Source organism: Triticum urartu, chromosome 7, assembly GCF_003073215.2.
Source record: "Triticum urartu cultivar G1812 chromosome 7, Tu2.1, whole genome shotgun sequence".
In the NCBI taxonomy this organism is placed as follows: Eukaryota; Viridiplantae; Streptophyta; class Magnoliopsida; order Poales; family Poaceae; genus Triticum; species Triticum urartu.
The window spans coordinates 143,384,845-143,400,884 of record NC_053028.1 but is presented as its reverse complement, the minus strand read 5'-3'; the positions used below and the strand labels follow the sequence as shown (position 1 = coordinate 143,400,884).

The 16,040-nt window shown below is 51.2% G+C and overlaps 1 protein-coding gene across 1 annotated transcript; it reads right to left on the bottom strand.

The window, feature by feature from the left end:
• Positions 1 to 2,222: 2,222 nt before the first annotated feature.
• Positions 2,223 to 3,783, bottom strand: LOC125523908 (NAC domain-containing protein 20-like). The gene is made up of 2 exons (XM_048688973.1): positions 3,173 to 3,783; positions 2,223 to 3,059 (listed from the first exon to the last, which is right to left on the bottom strand). Exons 1-2 carry the CDS (start codon positions 3,674 to 3,676, stop codon positions 2,514 to 2,516), a joined length of 1,050 nt encoding a protein of 349 aa, XP_048544930.1. The 5' UTR covers positions 3,677 to 3,783; the 3' UTR covers positions 2,223 to 2,513.
• Between the last annotated feature and the right edge of the window lie 12,257 nt (positions 3,784 to 16,040).

The window sequence follows — 16,040 nt, the reverse complement described above, 5'->3', positions numbered from 1 at the left end:
GGAGCATGGGCGAGCGTGGGCGAGACGATGACAACGATGACCACGCCCCTGGCGCCCGCCTATCAGCCTCTCCGCACTGACTGGGCCGGCCCGCTGACGTGGTTAAGTGGAGGTGTACTCCAGAGAGTACGTCTTTGCTTAACGAAAACGTATTCAACTTCTTCATCGGGCGAAAAGACGCTTTCTCTGCAGGGAAGCGTGTTCCCAGAAAGGCGCGTTCTGTTTTTCCTGTTAAGGGCCTGTTTGGGATGATTTCTTTATAGATAGGTCCCTAACAGAAAAACCTCTGTATCTTTTTGATCCTAACTCCAAATCGGGTGAATCTAAAGCCCACTTCTTTGTCTCGTCGAGCCTGTTCTGTTGGTTCCATTTTCACTATGGTTAAACACTGTGAAAATGACATTTTTTCCCTTGCACGTAAACCTCTGCAGAGTGTATATTAAATCTATCGATAGCCGTGCCCACGGATAAGGGCCCAGTTCGTGTCGGTCACACTATGAGTTAACAGTAATAGTAATAATGTGCTTAATAACAACCACAGTTTGATGATGAGATAAGTTGGTTATGTGATCCTTGAATGACCACCGTTTGGTTAAGAGGTAACCCGTTGAGCCTAGAGTGGTTCCCTTTGTGATCCTTGAATGATCACTATTTGGTTACGAGGTAACCCGTTGAACCAAGAGTGGTTCCGTTCGTGATCATGAGATGATCACCGTGGTATCGAGGAGACCGAGTTGTTGGATATGCGTGATGTTGTGCGAGAATCGTGGGTAAAGATCAAGCTCCTTGTGGTCATTTAATGATTACTACGGTATTGTTTATACCAAGCTTGATTTGATCCTGAGATGATCGTGTGATGTCCGAGGTTGGTAAGTGATGCCTGTGATGGTTACGAGGTAATCGAGCAGAATAAATGGTGCATATAGTGTCATCATGTTGCATGCTAGTATCATCAGATATATATGTTCATGCCATGCTCATATTATTCCAGCTGTATCATGTTCATGTGGTTCATGCCATGTTATTATGATAATCTCATGATAAATTCCTGCTTAATCGGTAATTGCGATGTTGTTGTTTGTCTTGAATGCTTTTGGTTATTGTGAGCTTGCAAGTACATTCAATGTACTGACCTGGCATGTCATGCCAGTTTGCAGGTCATGCCGTGATTGCTTGATTGCTTGTCGTGGTTTCCGTTTGTGGGAGCTAGGATAAGCATTCCAGCCAGAGTCCCTGCGGAGTGGAGTTCATCACCATCGTCCCTGTTCCGCTACTAGAAGTTTTGTTTTTCCGCTGGCTTTGAGTTGTTCTGCTGCTTGCATAGAGCAACTGAGGATGGCATAGTGTCGCCGTGCCGATGTTATTCCTTGTAATGTCAGAGACCTTGTATTCATATTTGTGTAATAATAGAAAGCTGGTTTGTTCTATGCTAAGAAATGCCGTATTCCAGAAGACTTCTCCTCGACCTCTGAGCTGGAATACGGGGCGTTCCGGTTTCTCTGAGCCGGGGTGCCACAAGTATGAACCCTAGGCATTGTCTCTAAGCATTGCAATACCGTTTGTGCTCTGTATCACTTGCTACCTTGCTGTTTTTTATTTTTTGGATTAAAAAAAACATATATCTACTATCCATACTACACTTGTATCATCATCTTTTCGCTGAATTAGTGGACCTATATAATTTACCATTTTATTTGGTGTGTTGGGGACACAAGATATTTCTTGTATTTTACTGTAGGGTTGTTTGAGAGATACCATCTTCATGCTACACCTCCCACGGACTGATAAACCTTAGGTCATCCACTTGTAGGAAATTTGTTGCTGTCCTACAAAACTCTACACTTGGAGGCCCAACAAAGTGTACAAGAATAAAATTTGTGTAGTAGACATCACACTCTTTTACTTATTGCTATTTACATTTCGTTGCAACTCCACCATCACAAATCACTACACTGTTACGCTTTTAGCACTTACGGGATGGATTTGACATTTATCAACTAAACCAATAGGGGATAAATGGACATGCACATTCAGTTTCTAAAATAAATTAACCAATGCATTTAAAAAATCAAAGTGGAAGTAAGAGTTCGTAGGGTGGATGGGAATCTCTCTTTATTAGTGCATGCCCAAAATTTGTTTCCAAATAATTATACATATGTAATCAAATCCACAATAATACATCTAGGAAAATATTCATAATTAAACAAAATAGTTTATTCCACAGACGATAAAAACATGCTTGATGTACACACTGATAGGTATTTTACAACATGGAAATGTAGCTAGGTATACACCGGCGGGTGGTGCATACACATGGCAGTACACATACAGACAATACTAGCACAAGAGAGGCATGCCAAGCAAGACAATGCATACAAACTCTCTTGTGATCATGCTGAAAAATGAAATGCGGCGCAAACCAATACAGATGTTGGTATATATCAACCGATCTTCTGGTGGATGATTATTTTATGCATGCACACATGTATATGTTCTCGCGAGTCATATGATCGTCAATACTTCCACATGCCATCCATGCCCATGTTCATTGACAAGATCTCGCCGGAGGTTGCTATGCCACCGTTACCCTGGTTGTTGTTGCTCAACCAGGTCACAACGTCCTCATGAGACACTATGGACGATGAACCATACCCAGGATCGACTCCAACCATGAAGCCCTGGTCTACACTCATCTCCATCATCTGCTGTTGCTGGTGGTGGTTGTAGGATGACATCGATGACTGTGGTGAGGCCATCATTTGTTGGTAGTGGTTACCAAAGTAGTGGTTGTTCATCATCGGAAGTACCACACGGCCCATCGCAAACGATCCGGCCTCGAAGGTATGCATCTGGTACAAAGAAGTTTCAGGCAACGGAGGCGGTGGTGCCAATGAAGACAACATGTCATAGTCCATGAGAGGAATCAATGTACTAGATTTGAGAAAGCTCTGTTGTTTCTCTTGCCCCATGGACATGGGAATGGACATGTCATATGATGGCATCATCACCTTCTTCAGTCCAGTGCTTTTATGGAAGATTCTACAAACCACATACTCCCCCTACCAACATAGATAAACTGAATTAGTGCAAATCAACAACGGTCGGTAGCTAGATATTTATGTACATGCATATTCATGAGTCATGAGTACTAATAGTTAATGTTTTAAAATACCTTGGAAGATGCATTAATGGTGGTGGCTTTGGCGATGTCAGCGGGCAGGCCGGGTGTGGGTTGCTTACCGCTCTTGAGTCTGTACTCGTGCATGATCCAGTTTGTCTTCTCCCCCTTGGGGGCCCTTCCCTTGTAGAATACGAGCGTCTTCTTCATGCCGATGATACTCATGGTCAGTGGGTGGATGATCTCCTTGTCCTTTCCGGTGGCCTTCCAATAACCGGCCTTCGTGGCCCGGTTGGTCCGTATCCCGGTGGAGTACTTGAGACCCTTCTGGGAGAAGAAGTATCGCCCCTTCTCCCCCATGTTTACCTTCTTTAGGAGATCCCATGGCTCACATTTGTTCAGGTCCACCTCCTTGACCACCGTGGTGTCGAAGACTTTCTTCAGCACCTTGGGGACCAAGTAGAAGGTGATGATCTCCACGTCCGTCGGTTGAAACCTGAACCCTGGTGGCAGATTCAATTGTTGTTGATGATGTTGAACTTGAAGGTGGTCTGCCATGGCGAAGGCTTTGTGGGAAATGGGTGCTGAGGTGGAACAAATATTGGGAACAACAATGGATATGTGTGTATCTATGGAAGGAATTCAGTGATATCTAGAGATATGAGAGTGAGGTGCCTAAATAGGAGCTAATGCGTGCACCGGAAAGACACTTGCGAGAGAAGCCTTGGCATTTTCTAGGCTTTGCTTATTTGTTCTTACTGGCAATGGATGGATGGATGGACGGATGTGAGCTAGCTATATAAATAGAGATAGTTGGCTATACTTTACAACTGTGTGCTACTTATCTTGCTGTGGGCGGCATGCCCAGGTGGTGACAGGTGCTACGTTTCATGAACTCCAAGCCATGACATGCCAAATTGAACACTTTTGGTTTGTTCTCATTCTTGTTAATGTATTCATATCTACTGATCATGCTATGCTCCACTCTATTGCTAACGTTTGGCTTTGCGATGCAAAGCAAACATATGTTGTTTTCCATGTGTCATATGTATGCTTCCACCATATGCATTCATATTTATATACAAGATATGTAGGTAAAGTCGGTTAGTTTTCATATTCTAGCCTATGCATTCATATACTATATATAGCCTCAGTTGCTCGGATTTACCCACTTCATGATCTGTTGTGTACCGGTGTAGCTCGCATAGATTGTCTATGTTCTCTCTCATATATTATAATATTATTTTGTAACTACCATTTCAACAATAATTCAAATAGTTTATAATTGCAACGGCTGTAATCCTAATTAATGACCACTTTTCAAATGTCTATATTGCGAGCACTCGTGTTGAGACACCGAAGCTCAACCTGTGGAGAAAACTCTCATCCCCTTCCATCTATAAACAATTGACACATGTATCATTTAGCATCAACAAAGATAATACTACCTCCATTTCAAAATAATTAAAGTTTTGAGTTTGTTTCAAGTCAATATTGTTTAAGTTTAACCAAGTTTATATAAAAAATATATCGACATGTAGAAGACCAAGTTAGTCTCATGAGATATTTTATGAAATATAGCTGTACTAAGTACTCGGTGTTGTAGATCTTAGAACATTTTCTATAGATTTGGTCAAATGACTTAGAACAAACATAAACTTCAAAGCCCCAATTGGTTGCAAAGTATTTTTGTAGTATTGTTGCAAGACCACTATTTCTAGAAAAATCGTAGTCTAAAATATTTTGAGGTGTTTGGATAAAAGAAATACCACAACCTTGTAAACTATGGTTTTACCAAAACTGTAGGCCTAGCTTGGCAACATTATTTTCTCAAAACCATAGTAATCTAAACCCACAGTATTCAGTTACCTAGGAGATGAATATCTAGTTTCTAAAAACCACATTTATCCCCTAAAATGACCACATTTGTTCAGTTTAGGAAAAAATTATCAAGGCCTCTTTCTTAAATACAACATAAAAACCATGGTATTGGAGGTACTACGGTTTATAAACTATGGTGTTTGCTGAAGTGAAGCACCTCAAAGTTTTAAAATATGTGTTTTCTTAGAAAACCATAGTATTCTCCAAATACTTAAAAAAAAACTAGGTTGCCAAACGCAGCTGTAGCTGTTTTGGAGTATTAATGAAACAACTATGGACCTAGCTTTTCTTTCCTCTCATCCAAGGAGACTTAGGAAAGCCTTGCTTCCCTTGATCTCCGCCGGTGAGCCCGTTGATTCGCCTCCCCTCCGCCTGCCACTCTGGAAGCCGATGGCAGGGAGTGATACGTCCATTTTGCATCATGCTTTTATATCAATTTTTATTGCATTATGGGCTGTTATTACACATTATATCACAATACTTAAGGCTTTTTTCTCTTATTTTATAGGGTTTATATGAAGAGGAAGAATGCCAGCAGCTAGAATTCTGGACTGGAAAAGGAGAAAATATTAGAGACCTATTCTGCACAACTCCAAAAGTCCTGAAACTTCACAGAGAATTTTGTTGGAATAAAAAATATTGGGCGAAGAAAGCACCAGAAGGGGGCCACCTGCCATCCACAAGGGTGGGGGCGCGCCCTACCACCTGGGTGCGCCCCTGTCTTGTGGGCCACCTGGCAGGCCCCCGATGCCCATCTTGTTCTATATGGTGTGTTTTGACCTGGAAAAATCATAAGGAAGCTTTCGGGACGAAGCGCCGCCGTCTCAAGGTGGAACTTGGGCAGAACCAATCTAGGGCTCCGGCGGAGCTGTTTTGCCAGGGAAACTTCCCTCCGAGGGGGAAATCAAAGCCATCATGATCACCAACGATCCTCTCATCGAGAGGGGATCAATCTCCATCAACATCTTCACCAGCACCATCTCCTCTCGAACCCTAGTTCATCTCTTGTATCTGATCTTTGTTTCAAAACCTCAGATTGGTACCTGTGGGTTGCTAGTAGTGTTGATTACTCCTTGTAGTTGATGCTAGTTGGTTTATTTGGTGGAAGATCATATGTTCAGATCCTTAATGATAATTAATACTCCTCTGATTATGAACATGAATATGCTTTGTGAGTAGTTACGTTTGTTCCGGAGGACATGGGAGAAGTCTTGTTATAAGTAATCATGTGAATTTGGTATTCATTCAATATTTTGGTGAGATGTATGTTGTATCTCCTCTAGTGGTGTTATGTGAACGTCGACTACATGACACTTCACCATGATTTGGGACTAGGGGAAAGCACTAGGAAGTAATAAGTAGATGATGGGTTGCTAGAGTGACAGAAGCTTAAACCCTATTTTATGCGTTGCTTCGTAAGGAGCTGATTTGGATCCATATGTTTCATGCTATGGTTAGATTTATCTTAATTCTTCTTTCATAGTTGTGGATGCTTGCGAGAGGGGTTAATCATAAGTAGGAGGCTTGTCCAAGGAAGGGCAGCACCCAAGCACCGGTCCGCCCACATATCAAATTATCAAAGTAACGACCGTGAATCATATGAGCATGATGAAAACTAGCTTGACAGTAATTCCCATGTGTCCTCGGGAGTGCTTTGCTTTATATAAGTGTTCGTTCAGGCATGTCCTTTGCTACACAAAGGATTGAGACACCTTTCTGTACCTTAGTTACTTTTGTTACTTGTTACCCGTTACGAATTATCTTACCACACAACTATCTGTTAACGATAATTTCAGTGCTTGCAGAGAATACCTTGCTGAAAACCGCTTGTCATTTTCCTTTGCTCCTCGTTGGGTTCGACAATCTTACTTATCGAAAGGACTACGATAGATCCCCTATACTTGTGGGTCATCAAGACTCTTTTCTGGCGCCGTCGCCAGGGAGTGATGCGCCTTTGGTAAGGAAACATTTATATAGTGTGCTGAAATTTACTGTCACTTGTTACTATGGAAAATAATCCTTTGAGGGGCTTGTTCGGGGTATCTTCACCTTGACCAGAAGAGCAAAGAGTTGCTCCTCAACCAACTGCACCAACTGGAAATATTTATTATGAAATTCCTTCGGGTATGATAGAGAAACTGCTAGCTAATCCTTATACAGGAGATGGAACATTACATCATGATATGCACCTAATCTATGTGGATGAAGTTTGTGGATTCTTTAAGCTTGCAGGTTTGCCCGAGGATGTTGTCAAGAAGAAGGTCTCCCCTTTATCTTTGAATGGAAAGGCATTGACATGGTTTAGGCCATGTGATGATATTGGGTCATGGAACTACAACCGATTGAAATTGGAATTTCATCAGAAGTTTTATCCTATGCATCTGGTTCATCGTGATCAGAACTATATATATAATTTTTGGCCTCGTGAAGGAGAAAGTATCGCTCAAGCTTGGGGGAGGCTTAAGTCAATGTTATATTCATGCCCCATCATGAGCTCTCAAGATAAAATATTATTCAAAAAATTTCTGCTTGGCTTTCTCATAATGATCGATCCATGCTTGATACTTCTTGTACTGGTTCTTTTATGAAGAAGGATATTGAATTCAAATGGTATTTATTGGAAAGAATTAAACGCAACTCTGAAGATTGGGAACTCGACGAAGGTAATGAGTCAGGTATAAACCTTAAGTTTGATTGTGTTAAGTATTTTATGGATACCGATGCTTTTCATGATTTTAGCACTAAATATGGACTTGACTCTAAGATATATAGTAGCTTCTTTCTGTGAATCATTTTCTACTCATGTTGATCTCCCTAAGTAGAACTGGTTTACATGTCATCCTCCCATTGAAGTTAAAGTAGTAGAACCTATTAAAGTTGAAGAAGAAACTATTACTTGTAATGTAGATCCTATTGTTCCTACTTCTTATATTGAGAAACCATCTTTTCCTGTTAGAATAAAAGATCATGCTGAAGCTTCAACTGTGGTTCATAAGAGTTACACTAGAACACCTACATCCCCCCTGAACAAATTAAAGTTGAACCCAGTATTGCTATGGTTAAAGATCTCATGGTCGATAATATTTGTCGGAGTAAATGGCCATGGGTAGCCTAGCCGGCTTCCCCTGGCACTTCAGCAAAAATTACGAGCCCGCCCGGCTCTCAGAATCCAAGACACGGGGCCGCCTTCCCCCCGCCGGCTGCGATCTAGGCCGGCTTTGGGAAGGCGGTCCGACTTCAACCTTCATGAGAGGGCCGACTCCAAGAAGCCGGCTACGAGAAAGCCGACTCCTTCAAGCCGGCTCCCCATAAAGTAGTCAAGACCGTACCCACAAAGTTTGCACCCACCTAACGGCGGTGCGACGGGGCATGGCTACAGAAGAGCCTGCCACCCCCGAATCCCGGAGCACGCCTGGCACAGTGCGCCGTACGAGGTAGGCATGACCCGTCCGGCACAACACTGTTGCCATGTTGACCCTGGCGTCACCCACGACGGGCCGCCAGCGTGGCCCATAGGCGGTGGGCCCCTTAGAGCAGGGAGACGGCCGAAGGCGGCCGCGCTTCCAACCAGCCGGCCCAAGACGGAGCCGGCTCCTCCAGCCGGCCCGCCGCTTCCCTCAAAGAGGACGCCCCATTAAGGAGACAAGACGCGGTAAGACTACAGCGATCACCCGGCAAGCGGTGGTACTGTAGCCGCGCTTGCCACGCTGAAGCTCACATCAGCAAGATGAAGCCACAGTGACCAAGGAGTTGACAGCCGGCAGGACCCACCAGCCGGCGGGCCCCAGCAGTCGGCGCAGAAGCCGGCGAGTGCAGTCACAGACGGCTGGGCCCGCGCCCAGCCGGATTACCATTGTACCCCCGGGGGGCAGGCCTATATAAACCCCCCGGGGCACCCATGCAAAGGGTTCGACCCCCCGCTAGTTCTAGATACCATACAAGGAGAAGAAGCAGGCTAGCCGTGCCCTTTCTTCCTCCTCCTCCCCTAGAATAGCTCAAGGAGCGTTGTGTAGCTACTCGATTCATCTAGTGAGCATGCGGAGACCCCGCAGAGCAGCAGTAGGGGTGTTATCTCTTCGGAGAGCCCCGAAGCTGGGTAAGAGCCGCCGGCGTGCGTGTCTACGCCTCATCCCGCTTCCAGGCACCGGCGACGTCTTACTGGTTCCCACAAAGATAAGCCACCCGTTGGCATATGTCGCACCTACCACCCGACATTTGGCGCCCACCGTGGGGCCAGGCGCACCGTCGCCCGGAGACCTGTTCTGGACGGGAACCCTCTTCCTCCCCAGCGAGCGTAGCCAGCCCGGCACGCCCGATGGCGCTTGCCACGACGCGCTGCAAGGCGTCGCCAGCACCTGTGCGGCAAGCGGCCTCGCCGATCTCTCCGACGAGCTCGCCTCCGATGCGGGCGCTGACCGCCTCGCCAACTTTCTCGGCCAGCTCCACGTCTCCAGCGAGCCCGTTGCGGACCCGGAGTCGGTTGGTTCCACCGACCCGATGCCTGTCGACTCCGACACGGCCTCCTATGGCGCCTTCCCCGCCAACGTCGCGATCTACAATGACCCGCTTCCCCGAGCCGACGGCCACGATGCTGTCGCCGCCGAAGTGATTGTTGTCGGCCACGGTGGCCCGGCCGACGAGAGCGCCTGCGACACCTCGCGCGCGGCGGCCCACGACCTGTCCGCTCCTCTCTCGGCCAACGCCGACGACGAAGCCCTGGAAGCACGCCGCCTCGCCCTCCTCGCAGAGGGCCGGAGGCTGGCCTCCGTAAGACGCCTCACCGAGGCCTACCGGCGCGAGGCTGACCGCGCCGCCTTCGGCACGCCGGCCCCGAGCGGGCCAAGCCGGGCCGGCCTTGTGAAGCAACGCGGCGCCGTCATCGCCGACGCGCTGGGAGTCGACCGCCCGGTCTATGCCACTCCGCTCGAGAACTTGCGTGCCGCCCAGGCGGCCGTAGACGAGCTGGACGGCCTGGAGCCCGAAGACCTTCCCCACATGACGCGGCGCATCCAGCAGTTGATCGACGCCGCCACGCAGCGGCACGAAGCCGACGCTCGCGCGGAAAGCCTTCCCCCGCGCCGAGAGCAGGGCGCGACGTCCCGGACGCCGACTACGAGCGATACCCGCACACGACGCGAGAAGGAGCCGGCTACCAGCCGCCGCCGGACCCGGATCTCCATCGAGCGGGACGCGGACGGTTGTCCCTGAGCCATGGAGTGGCGGGGCGACCCGCCTCCGCCTCCGCCCCGTGGAGAGAGATATCCCGCCTCACCGCCAGTGGCGCACCCGACTCTCAGCGGCCGACTGGGCCGCCGCGAAGGAATCGGCGAGAACGACGCCCGCCATCGGCTCGACCGCCTGGCACGATCCCTGGCATTGGAAGAAGAAGACGATGTCGGCCCGCTTTGCTTTGGCCCCCGCATCCGCGACGAGCCCTTTCCCAAAGGGTTCTCGCTCCCAAGAGACACGCCCAAGTACAACGGCTCCGTGAAGCCGGAAGATTGGTTGATCGACTACTCCACCGCAGTTAGCATAGCCAACGGCAACCGGCGAGTCGCCGTGAAGTACGTGCCCCTCATGCTGCAAGGCACGGCGCGGACTTGGCTCAACAGCCTCAAGCCGCGTAGCATGAACAGCTGGCTGGACTTCACAGAAGCCTTCATCCGCAATTTCACCAGCACCTACAAGCGGGCTCCCAAGCCCAGACAGCTCTCCTTGTGCGTGCAAGGCCCCGCCGAGTCCACTCGCGATTACCTCACGCGCTGGGCCGAGCTCCGCAACTCCTGTGAAGGGGTGCACGAGGTACAAGCCATAGAGTACTTCACAGCCGGATGCCGAGAAGGCACCCTCCTCAAGCACAAGCTCCTCTGCGACGAGCCGGCTACTCTCGACGAGCTTCTGGACATAGCGGACAAGTACACCACCGCCGACTCCTCGATGAAGACCGAGCTTCGGGTACACGCGTCCGGAAAGGTGCTCAACCCGGCGCCCAAGACGCCGGCTGGAGAGCCCGGCCGACACCCCAACTCGAACGACAACAAGCGCAAGGGCCCTGCGCCGCCTCCCGCTAGCCGGCAGGTGGCCACGGTCGAAGATGCGCCGCCTGAAGAACGACCGGCGCCGAAGAAGCCCAAGGGCGGCAGGCCGGCTTGGCAGCCCGCCTTCTCCTACGAGCAAACCCTCGACGCCCCTTGCAAGTTCCACAGCGGCGCGAAGCCGTCCAACCACACGACCCGGAAGTGCAACTGGCTCACCCGAATCTCTAAAGGCGAGGGGCTCTTGCCGCCTCCGCCTGCCGGCCCGCCGTCTCCGCCTCCGCCGCCTCCGGCCGCTCGGCCCGCAGTCGGAGCCGTGCATGACGAGTTCCCTGATGAGCAAGCAACCTACGCCGTCTTCACCAGCCAGCCCGAAGACCAGCGCAGCAAACGCCGAGAGCACCAGGAAGTCAGCATGGTCGCTGCCAACCCCGCTGACCACATGCATTGGTCAGAAAAGCCCATCAGCTGGAGCCGGGCCGACCACCCGGAGGTGATGCCGTCTCCCGGCTCTTATGCTTTGGTCCTGGAAGCCACCCTTGCAACGGACAGATGCGCCACCCGCTTCTCTCGTGTATTGATAGACGGCAGGAGCAGCATCAACATCTTGTATCGTGACACCCTGGAGAAGTTGAACGTCAAGACAAAACAGCTCACGCCCACTCGGACAGTGTTCCACGGCATCGTACCCGGCCTGTCCTGCGCCCCCATTGGCAAAATCAAGATTGATGTACTTTTTGGGGACAAGGAGCATTTCCGCCGGGAAGCGATCTGGTTTGAGGTGGTGGACCTAGAGAGCCCTTACCATGCATTGCTGGGCCGACCGGCCTTGGCCAAATTCATGGCGGTCCCCCACTATGCATACCTCAAGATGAAGATACCAAGCACCAAAGGCGTCATCACCGTAGCCGGCGACTACAAGAAGTCCTCCGAGTGCGCCGCGGCCAGCAGCCGGCTGGCCGAGTCCCTTGTGATCGCTGAAGAGAAGAAGATGCTGGACCGAGTCGTGGCCATGGCCGGCAAGCAGTCGGCCGTGTCCCCCGACCCCAAGGAGCATGACACTCAAGGGTCTTTTCAACCGGCCAAGGAGACGAAGAAGATACCTCTTGACCCCGAGCGTCCGGAGAGGTTTGCCGTCATCGGGGCAAACCTGAACGGCAAATAGGAAGGCGAGCTCACCGATTTCCTCCGTGAGACTCGGGACGTCTTCGCATGGTCCCCCAAGGACATGCCAGGTGTTCCGAGGAAATTCGCCGAGCACAAACTGCATGTTCGAGAAGGCGCGAAGCCGGTCAGACAACCCCTTCGCCGGCTGTCAGAGGAGAAGCACAGGATTGTAGGGGAGGAGATAGCCCGGCTCTTGGCGGCTGGCTTCATCATGGAAGTTTTCTTTCCAGAGTGGCTCGCCAACCCGGTCCTCGTGTTGAAGAAGAATAACAAGTGGCGCATGTGTATAGACTACACAAGCCTCAACAAGGCCTGCCCCAAAGATCCTTTCGCCCTGCCAAGGATAGACCAAGTGATAGACTCCACAGCCGGATGCGAGCTGTTAAGTTTTTTGGATGCTTACTCTGGATATCACCAGATAAAGCTAGACCCGGATGATCGCCTAAAGACCGCCTTCATCACGCCGTTCGGAGCCTTCTGCTACCTGACTATGACACTCGGCTTGAGAAATGCCGGTGCCACCTTTCAGCGCTGCATGCAGAAGTGTCTCCTCAAGCAGCTCGGCAGGAATGCCCACGTTTATGTGGATGACATCGTGGTGAAGACGGAGAAGCGTGGCACCTTGCTGGAAGACCTCACGGAAACATTTGAGAACCTGCGCCGGTTCCAAATCAAGCTCAACCCCGAGAAATGCGTGTTCGGGGTGCCAGCCGGCCAGCTCCTAGGCTTCCTGGTCTCCGAACGCGGCATCGAATGCATCCAGCGAAGATCAAGGCCATCGAGAGAATGGCGATCCCCACCAAGCTTCGAGACATTCAGAAGTTCACCGGGTGCCTAGCCTCCTTGAACCGCTTCATGAGCCGGCTCGGAGAAAAGGCCCTCCCCCTCTACGGCCTCATGAAGAAGAGCACTCACTTCGAGTGGAACGACCAGGCCGACCAAGCTTTCCACGAATTGAAGAAGATGCTGGCCACGCCGCCTGTCCTCGCAGCACCGACTGAGAAAGAGCCCATGCTCCTTTACATCGCTGCAACCAGCCGGGTGGTCAGCACCGTCATCGTAGTCCAGCGCCCGGAAGAAGGCCGAGCCCAGCCGGTCCAGAGGCCGGTGTATTATTTGAGCGAGGTGCTGTCCGCCTCAAAGCAGAACTACCCGCACTACCAAAAGATGTGTTACAGCGTGTACTTCACCGCCAAGAAGCTGAAGCCCTACTTTCAAGAGCATCCCGTCACGGTCGTATGCACTGCCCCGCTAGCCGAGATCATAGGCAGCCGGGATGCGTCCGGCTGGGTCGTGAAATGGGCAATCGAGCTGGCCCCTTACACAATCTTCTACCAACCCCGCACCGCCATCAAGTCCCAAGCGCTGGCCGACTTCCTCGTCGACTGGGCCGAGACCCAGTACCTGCCGCCGGCTCCGGACTCCACCCATTGGCGCATGCACTTCGACGGGTCCAAGATGCGCACCGGCTTGGGAGCCGGCATCGTCCTTACCTCTCCCAAAGGCGACAAGCTCAAATACGCGCTACAGATCCACTTCGCCGCCTCCAACAATGTGGCCGAGTACGAGGCGCTCATACACGGGCTCCGGCTTGCCAAAGAGCTTGGCATCCGCCGGATCCTATGTTATGGCGACTCGGACCTGGTAGTCCAGCAGTCATCCGGTGACTGGGACGCCAAGGACGCGAACATGGCGAGCTACCGTTTCCTGGTCCAACAACTCAGCGGATACTTTGAAGGGTGCGAGTTCCTCCACGTACCTCGAGCCGACAACGAGCCAGCCGATGCCTTGGCCCGAATAGGCTCCACCCGGCAAGCAATTCCAACCGGCGTCGCTCTACAACGCCTACTCAAGCCGTCTATCAAGCCGTCTCCGGAATCCGATTCCATCTTCGTGCCGCCTGACCCCGATGCGGCCAGGTCCGGCTCGAAGAATCAAGTAGCTGACCTCAAGACCCCTATAGCCGGCCCGGGGACTTTGGCGGCCGGCTCGGGGACTGCGGTAGCTGGCCCGGGGACTGCACCAGCACTACAGCCGGCGGCCGACTCCAGCACCTCACCGCCCAGCCCGCCCACCCTAGTGGTAGTAGCCACTTTGGCAGTAGAAGAAATCGTGGCTCCGTCTTGGGCTCAGTCCATCCTCAACTTCTTAGTGAACCAAGACCTGCCGGCCGATGAAACAGAAGCAAGACAAGTCCAGCATCGAGCTGGAGCGTACACAATCGTCAATAGAGAACTACTCAAGCGCAGCGTCACCGGAGTCCTCCAGCGATGCGTCGAGCAAGAGAAGGGCATTGCAATCCTCGCAGACATTCACCAAGGAGAGTGCGGCCACCATGCAGCCTCAAGATCACTTGTCGCCAAAGCCTTCCGCCATGGTTTCTTCTGGCCGACTGCTTTGGACGACGCCAAAGAACTAGTCAAGCATTGCAAGGGATGCCAGCTCTTCAGCTCCAAGCAACACATGCCAGCCTTGGCACTCAAGACCATTCCCCTCACTTGGCCCTTTGCCGTTTGGGGACTGGACATGGTGGGCCCATTCAAGACGGCGCGCGGCGGCATGACGCACCTGCTCGTCGCCGTGGACAAGTTCACCAAGTGGATTGAAGCAAAGCCGATCAAGAAGCTGAATGGGCCGACTGCCGTGACCTTCATCGCAGACATAACAACTCGGTATGGCGTGCCGCACAGCATCATCGCCGACAATGGCACGAATTTCGCCAAAGGAGCCTTGGCACGTTTCTGTGCAGCCCAAGGCATCCGGCTAGACTTAGTGTCCGTCGCCCATCCGCAGTCAAACGGCCAGGTCGAGCGAGCCAACGGCCTCATCCTCTCCGGCATCAAGCCCCGATTGGTTGTACCTCTGGAGCGCTCGGCCGGCTGTTGGCTCGATGAGCTGCCGGCTGTCCTCTGGAGTCTGCGCACTACACCCAACAACTCAACCGGCTTCACCCCCTTCTTCCTTGTGTACGGTGCCGAGGCGGTCATCCCAACTGACATCGAATTCGACTCGCCTCGAGTAACCATGTACACGGAAGCGGAGGCCAAGGAAGCACGAGAAGACGGCGTCGACCTGCTGGAAGAAAGCCGGCTGTTAGCTCTCAGCCGGTCTGCAATTTACTAGCAGGGTTTGCGCCGCTACCACAGCCGGAAGGTCAGGCCAAGATCTTTCCAAGAGGGCGACCTTGTGCTCCGGCTGATTCAGCGAACAGCCGGCCAGCACAAGCTCTCAGCCCCTTGGGAAGGCCCTTTCGTCATCATCAGAGCTCTAGGCAACGACTCCTACTAACTGATCGATGCACAGAAGCCGAAGGCACGCAAAAGAGACGACTCTGGCAAGGAGTCGGAACGGCCATGGAACGCCAACCTCCTTCGAAGATTTTACAGTTGAAAGGCAGTATGTATCACGCTAACTTTTGTATTAAGTACAAGACAATTGGCTCCCCGAGGAGGGCTCGGGCACTGCCATCCCTTATTTATGAATGAAAATATCATGCTTGTTGCATCATTTACTTATTCTGTCTGGCACCGAGTCTGACTAGTCGGCTCGGGGACTGGCCTACTGAAGTTATATTAGAAGTCCTACCCGCAGTCAGACAAGTAGTGTGCCGGCTCTCAAGCCTTCCCTTGCCAAAGTCGCAGTTCGAAGAACCGGCTGTCCGACTGGCAAGGGTCAAAGGTAGAAACAACCGCCCACACGAAAAACGGCTAGGGACTAACGGATTAATATAACAAAGCCGGTTTCTCCCATACCGTCGACCCGCTACCCGAGCAGCCGGCCGGTCGGTTTCCATTCACTTTACTTTAAATCCAAGAAAGCTCAAGTACTTGCCTCCCCAA

Coding starts and splice junctions, on each gene's coding strand:
- LOC125523908 (XM_048688973.1), bottom strand. CDS start 3,676: ATGGCAGACCACCTTCAAGTTCAACATCATCAACAACAATTGAATCTG. Junction 3,060..3,172: donor CCATTAATGCATCTTCCAAG/GTATTTTAAAAC, acceptor CTATGTTGGTAG/GGGGAGTATGTGGTTTGTAG.